Genomic DNA, 7,358 nt, shown 5'->3' on the forward strand with positions numbered 1-7,358 from the left:
TTTTTGCCGAGTGCAATTCTTTGCCGAGTGCCCGATTTTTGACACTCGGCAAAGGCCCTGTTTCCAGTAGTGCCTACCCATAAATATATCTATACGAGAAACTAAGTTTGAAAGAGATATAAGATGTGGACAATAGGAGAGAGAAGATAAATGATTAGACCAAAATCTATCTTGAAGAAACCTTGAATATAATTACTTTGTGTAGTGTGTATATAACTTATCAAATACTAGTTAAAAACCATCTTATATTTTTAGGTTGAGTTTGCCAAAATAATGTCAGTTCAGAAACAAAACCTACCAAAAAGGCTAGGTACCAGTTATTTGTACTCGGTTATCAGAGAGGATCATCCAGACACAGAGATCGTTGGGTTCTGCAAGTCTGTCATGCCTGGATGCCTTTACCGATTGGATCATCTGGCAGTGCGAATTGAAAAGACGGTGTCGGAGCTTCAACTACTGTGCCCTCCCTAGTTTAATCTACCTGTGCCCTGCGTGCCTCCGAGGGCGATAATAAACAAAAAAAGATTCCTCCATGGAAGTTCAACTCTCTTCATGCCATGCCGAATATAACGAAGGACAAGAAGCTAAGGTCGTCGATGGTAAACTAAATACATAATCAACTCATCGATCGGCTGGCGCGCTGTCATCGCGCTGGCGACGTATGGCATATGCGAGTGTCATGCTTGTTGGCGGGCGAAATTTAATGAGACGCCGGACGACCTGCTTGGAGTCATGGAGTGTCACGTGGCCGTTTATTGTACACCGATGATCGCATGTTCATTGGCGGACTCCGGAGATGGAAGAAGAAGATGACGCCGTTGCTTGGCTGGGAATGATCTGTGAAAGGGCGTTGGAACTTAGAAGTCAACTGATGATATATGTATGTGGTATATACCATTCCTTAGATGCCCTTACACAGACTGGATCACCATCATGATTGGGTAGTGCTATTTTAAAATAGGCAATTTTTGCTAAATAATCAGGGTGGCCAGACGCGTGTTGACGCGTCGAACCCTTGTATGCGAAGTGAATGAAGACACGCGTCTGTGATTAGCTTTTCTTACGTAGTGTCTGTCTGTCGCGAGAGAAGCTGATGATGCAGAAGAAAAAGACGCAGTCATGGACTCATGGTAAATTTAGCTAGTGTGTTTGTTTCACTGCTAATCAGGTTTCAAGAACATCAAAGAATGAGATGTATTTTTGTCCTCATCCGATGCACAGTGCGACTCGCAGGTCTCAATCAAGAACACATACTGTAGACACAACCAGCAAAATTAGTTGTAGTACAACCCCAGATCGACCACCCAAACGCCCAAATCCATATTCAGCTACACACTCGTGATGACGTTTCCTTTGGCTGTTGCAGCCGCCCATATGTCGTCTGATAACCAATATACGCTGCATACCCGACTGCTTCCATCCACTGCTCTGACAAGGAGGCGACGCCCATGGCTTCACTGCAGTGCAGACATGCCCCACGCAACCAGGCGACCACATGACGATAAGAATTGCACCTGCACGCGTTGATCAATTCTGGTTTACTGCATGAAACAAAGAGCAATGTACGAGTAGCTGTTTCAAGTGATCCTTGAGGATCACTTGAAACGGCACATGGAGTGAAGAAATTTAGCGGAAAGCACTAACTAGCGAGGGCAAAGTTACCTGAATCGTGAACAGAGGGGAAGGCGTTTGTCAGCAAGCGCACGTCGTCCTACCAGCATTTCGTCTTCAATCGGACATGTTTGACAGTAAGCAAACAATGCACGTGCCAAGCAGCCTGAGGATGAGAGATTTAATTTTTTTTTTCAACAGGAGGAAGCTAAAAGAACAGAGTCTCTGATAATAAAAGTTATTTTAGACGGAGCTGCTGAGTTAATTTTTACCTTGACCAATGGTAGCTCGACTGATATTTGTCTCAAAGTGGAAAGGATCTCTTGTGTACATCACGTACCATTTCCTGCCATTACCGTCTGCATAGGCCTTGACATGATGGATATGTTTCAGCTTGTCCCACTCAGGGCTTGATTTCCTTGCCGCAATCGATGTGAGCAACGATAAGGTGCAGTGTAGCTCCAAATGCCTGGGGTTTACATCCTTCAGATATCTTTACATGCCCAACCAATATCAGTGTTCTTAGTGATGTATGTGCTTGTAGAGAACACCACTCTAAATCATTTGATTCTGATCCTTTGTTTTGCAGGGATAAACGAATCAACTTTTGTGAATTGAGTTTATTCAACATAATACCAATTTCACTATTGTGACCCACTAGTGCCTCATTTCCTGCCACATACTGAGCAAAAGAGCGAACAACATCATGCATGTTGCAAACAACATGATCAATGTACCTTTTATTTGGCTCAATAAGGTTTCTCTGAATTAATTCGTCATAGTACTCTTTTCCTATTTCCTCTAAGTCACGTGAGGTTCCATGAAGAAATCCTTCACTGATCCACATGCCAACAATGTCACCAACCAAAAAAATTGTGTCCTTAGGAAGGAGGGAGTAATGCAAAAAACAATGTTTCAAGCCTGGACCCAAGTCATCATAGCTAAGATATATTGAATTGCTTAACTCTTTAGGCATTTGAGAAACTGACCATAGAGAGTCCTTTAAGACATTTTCCCAGTCGACTGGCCTTATGTTTTTCTGGCGTAGCAGACCTCCAATAACTTTGACCGCGAGTGGTAAACCATCGCATTTTTCTATAATTCCCATTCCAATATCCTTTAGCATTTCAAGCTGGGGCTCATCATTTACACTTCTAACTACCTGCAAGGATATCAGACTAATTAGATAAGCATTCATTTTTTCACCAGTACGGCAAATGTGGAGATCAGGTTAATACAAAGCGCATGATAAATAAATTGCACTGCCCCTTTGTCACTAACAAGATAGAACTTCAAGCTCAATTTTTTAATGCTCTGGTGGGACACAATTTTTGGTCCTCTTCATTTATATATGCATGTGCACATAACAAAATAGAAAAGGCATCTAACAATCTACATGCTACTCATTTTTAGCTACATCGATCTGGAGGAAAGACAAAACAAGATCAAATACACAACGGATATTTAGTGGCGGGGCATGCCTTTCAGCTAAGTACAATCTAACATGAACCCTTGAACTCTCCACTGAGTATTTAGATCATGGTTATACACATTTTTTTATTTTTCACGTCTGCCGTGCACTTTCCACATTAGATCGTCCTAGTGAAGTTAGATCTTGTACATTGATTTTTCCCAATTTTCAATGTTCTATATTAAAGGAAATGTAAATAAGTCACTTTTTGAGCTTATTAATTCAAATATAATAAAATCAGTGGTCCACTGTTATTTTAGAGTAACATAGCTATAAACTTTGGGAACTAATTTGGTAAAAGAATCATTTTTCCCAATTCCATGGTAATTTTTACCCATGCATGCACATACTGTTTACTAGTACACAAAGGGCCTATAGTTCCGGTTAGGACACCCCTTTAGTCCCGGTTTCTCACCCTTTACTCCTGGCATAGGCAGCCCAGACTGAAGGGACCTTTAGTTTCGGTTGGCAACACCAACCGGGACACCAGGACTAAAAGGGCCTCTAGGCCAATCCCGGGGGCGGGCACCTTTAGTCCCGGTTAAGGTCCCTTTTATTTTTCTTTTCTTTTCTAGTTTCCTTTTCCTTTATGGATTCTTTTCAAGCCCCTATACTGGCATACCAAAGTCCCTATTTGAACTTGGTTTGTCGAATCTTATCATCACACATCCATCACCACACCAAGAGGTGGTTCCCAACTGAAAATCAATTGTTCACACTACTATAGTGAAGTCCATCCACAATGCATTATCGATATCACTCATACTACCAAAATCCATGTATGATAAAAAAAGTGTATCCTATCATAACACAAGCACTGCTCGCAACAGTTTTTCAGATCATTTAGCTAGGATGTGGCTCAAGGGTACTACTCTGTTTTATAGTATATTTGTAGTACGTGCGATTAGCAGGCATGACACCAAAAAAATGTCATATAATTTTTGAACTTTCTATTATGCTGCTATGCTACTTTTTACTTGAACACAACGAAGGTTTGTAAGCTCTCCACTGATCTTTTTGAGCGCAAGATGTCCATACTAAGAAAAAGGTAAGGTTTTCTTAATTATACCTCATAAAAAAACCATAAAATGAACTTATTATTGTTTCCTAAGTCTGTAAACTGAATTTTCTAGGGAATTTACCATTTCTTATTGCCTTCATTGTCAGTGTTACGCAATGGCACTCAAAATTTCCATTACAAAACCATGAAAATTCCGTGCACTTTTCCCACAAAAAAAATGATGTAGACTTGTTGTACAGGTTCTTGTTTGAATGTCTTGATGAAACTGTGAATAACTGGTGGGGTCCCTAAAATATGAAACTATCAGGCAACTGACGCTTTATATTTGTAATATCGCAATATATACTAAATATACTAGATTTTTGCAACATAAAAGGAATACTGCAAGTGGTAGCAGATCGAGCCCTTACTTTTAAGAGTGCACCAAATATAATGTGATGCAGCTAACAAGCACGACGTCTGAATGAAAACCAAAGGAAATTTTCAAAGAATGGGTGAGCTTGTATGGACCTGTTTCTTGAGAAGCAACCATGCATCCCCAGGGTCAAGTTTATTGATATGGTGGTAGGGTTCCTCTGCCATCATTCCTCGTGCGACATTGTCATGCCTAGTGGTGATGAGGACACGGCTACCATGAGCTAGGGCAGCATTGAGCAAGGGCGTTCTAAGCACACCCTCCCATGCACGATAGTCCCAGACATCATCCATTATCAATAAGGTCCTATGTCCCTTTAAGGCTTCCATTAGAGCTCGCTCTTGCTGTGCCTTTGCATTTCCAGCAATATGGTGGTATCCCCCAGCTTCTGAGATTGCTCTCCTCAACAGCTCAATCTCATCAAAGTCTTGGTTGACACTCAACCATATTTTCTTTGTGAAATCTTGTTGTATTATGTCATTATTAAAGATCTTTTGGGCAAGGGTGGTCTTGCCAATCCCTCCAACTCCCACAATGGCGAAAACCATAATTCTGTTATATTCTTGTTGGGTTTGATACTCTTTTGTGAGCATCGCCACTAGATTTTTTGTGTCCTCCTCAATCTTCTCACCAACCAAACCTGATCCATCGAGGGCCCCCGATGTCTCACGTGTACTTGAACCAAATGATGCCTTCTTACTTCCATCGTCCTCATAGGAACCAAGGTTGATGAAGTTGAATGACGCGCTGCGTGCCTTGATGTCATCTAGCCTCTTGTTAAGGTTCTTGATGCGGTTTCCAATATCATGGGCATGGAGGGGAGTCCGCATGCAGAATAGCAATGGGTTGAAGCATCCCATGTCCCGGCTTGGGCCTTGCTCCATGGCCTTGAGCTGGCACAGATCCAGGATGTTTGTGGCATCATACATGGCATCCCGAAGCTCTCCCACCCATACCTTCACACTTAGATCAGTGATGTTCCTCCTATCAGCATCTGTGAGGAAGTTCTTGAGATCTCCAAGCTTGACTCCCATCTTGTCAATCTCCCGGGTGACCCCTAGTAGTATATGCACCTCTTCTTTCGCCATGTTCACCAACATGTGTTGGATGTAGGATGCCAAAACAGCAAGGACAGCCACCATGGCAGTGAGATTGTATGGCTATTTTTCTGCAACAAAAGCAAACCATCATTTATAAGTTCAATAGTCTATAAACTCGGTCCATCCAAAAATAAATCAATTCCTAGAATGACCCTAAGACAGTAATTTTGACCAAGTTTATAGAAGAGGGTGAAAATATCTATAGCACGGAATACGTACATTATGAATATATATATATATATATATATATATATATATATATATATATATATATATATATATATATATATTCCATGAGGTATGTAGTTAGTGATACTAATTTGGTGACATAAGTTTTGGTGCTCTTTTCAATAAATCTAGTTAAATTTAAATAGTTCGACTTAATACAACTCTAGAAGTTGAACTAATTTGGGATGAAGGGAGCACTGGAGTGGTTGCACCTCACATTCGGTAACCATGCATATGGAACAATTCATATCTTCTAGCATCTTAAAATGTGTATTATTGTTTCCTACCAAAAGTCTGGGACGGTAGTGTTAAAGTATTGATTCTCTGCATTGCATGTTTTTTTGCCGGTGATGCAGATGCTAATTATTCATAAATTTAATGCGACTTATGCAGTACAACACTTCTAATAATTGAAGTAAAATGGGAGGCCCTAATACAAATATAGCATTATTCCTTTTTTTTGACAGAGGCATACGAATCCAATAATAACGCACTCGTTGCCGTAATGAACATATCGTAATCTGATACAATGGCTACTTTGCAGTTTCATATGTTTGCCGGGTGCCTCCCCGGCACGGCACCCGGCAAAGAAAATTTGAAAAAAAATTAAAAAAATCTTTGCCGGGTGCCTCTGACATGGCACCCGGCAAAGCAAGGGATGACGGAGCCGGCGCCGTAACGACCACTTTTCTTTGCCGGGTGCCGGGTTTGCACTCGGCAAAGTCTTTGCCGGGTGCCCGATAAAAAGCACCCGGCAAAGAAATCTTTGCCGACTAACTTTTTGCCGGAGGCTCTTTGCCGAGTGCTGCACCCGGCAAAGGCTTTGCCGAGTGCAAAGTAGCCTTTGCCGGGTGCATTCGGCACCCGGCAAAGCGCCTGAATCCAGTAGTGTAATCACAAATCAGATGTTATCTCTGGGGTGGTTTGATTGATCCTACTCGTCACGAACAAGCAGAGAACCTGTTGTCGACAAATGGGAGGCAGAAAATACAAACGGCCATGCTAGAAACGAACCTAGGGTTGGCGTGACCAGAACAGTTGCCGCCGTGGTTTATTCCGAGATCTGATTTTACAGCTCAACTGAGGCCGTGGAGGCAGCGGAGAAGGCCAATGGTGAGGTTTCCGGTAGGCGGTAGCCCAGTGTGTAAGGGGCGAGATCAAATCAAATTAAGTGAAAACAGCAAGGCTTTTGGTTCCAATGTGGAGTGGTTGGCCATGGATGAGTAAGGGAAGAAGATGATGGCTGGGATGGGGCGGTGACTGTGAGAGGAGGCAGTAATATATATAGTAGGCTGCCAAGCAAGCTCGTACCAAGGACGAGAAATTGCGTGGAAATATCCGCGCGTATGACATTGTGAGAATATTGTAAAGTAACCCCCTAAATTTATATTTGTATATAGATTATCCACCTCCATCGTTACTAAAATTAACATAAAAACCCCTGAATCTGTATGTAAATCACCTACTTATTATTTACTATAAAAAATATGACAGTCTAATGATCCACATATT

General features: G+C 41.7%; 1 protein-coding gene across 1 annotated transcript; it reads right to left on the reverse strand.

Annotated features, from left to right (window-relative positions):
* Window positions 1–1,229: 1,229 nt before the first annotated feature.
* LOC136489963 (putative disease resistance protein RGA4) lies at window positions 1,230–7,074 on the reverse strand. Its single transcript, XM_066486470.1, has 5 exons — window positions 6,861–7,074; window positions 4,614–5,686; window positions 1,884–2,773; window positions 1,663–1,777; window positions 1,230–1,514 (listed from the first exon to the last, which is right to left on the reverse strand). The coding sequence occupies exons 2-3, from the start codon at window positions 5,658–5,660 to the stop codon at window positions 2,015–2,017; spliced, it is 1,806 nt and encodes a 601-aa protein (XP_066342567.1). The 5' UTR covers window positions 5,661–5,686; window positions 6,861–7,074; the 3' UTR covers window positions 1,230–1,514; window positions 1,663–1,777; window positions 1,884–2,014.
* Between the last annotated feature and the right edge of the window lie 284 nt (window positions 7,075–7,358).

This window comes from Miscanthus floridulus, chromosome 10, assembly GCF_019320115.1.
Source record: "Miscanthus floridulus cultivar M001 chromosome 10, ASM1932011v1, whole genome shotgun sequence".
Lineage (NCBI taxonomy): Eukaryota > Viridiplantae > Streptophyta > Magnoliopsida > Poales > Poaceae > Miscanthus > Miscanthus floridulus.

Coding starts and splice junctions, on each gene's coding strand:
- LOC136489963 (XM_066486470.1), bottom strand. CDS start 5,660: ATGGTGGCTGTCCTTGCTGTTTTGGCATCCTACATCCAACACATGTTG. Junction 2,774..4,613: donor GGTTGCTTCTCAAGAAACAG/GTCCATACAAGC, acceptor ATATCCTTGCAG/GTAGTTAGAAGTGTAAATGA.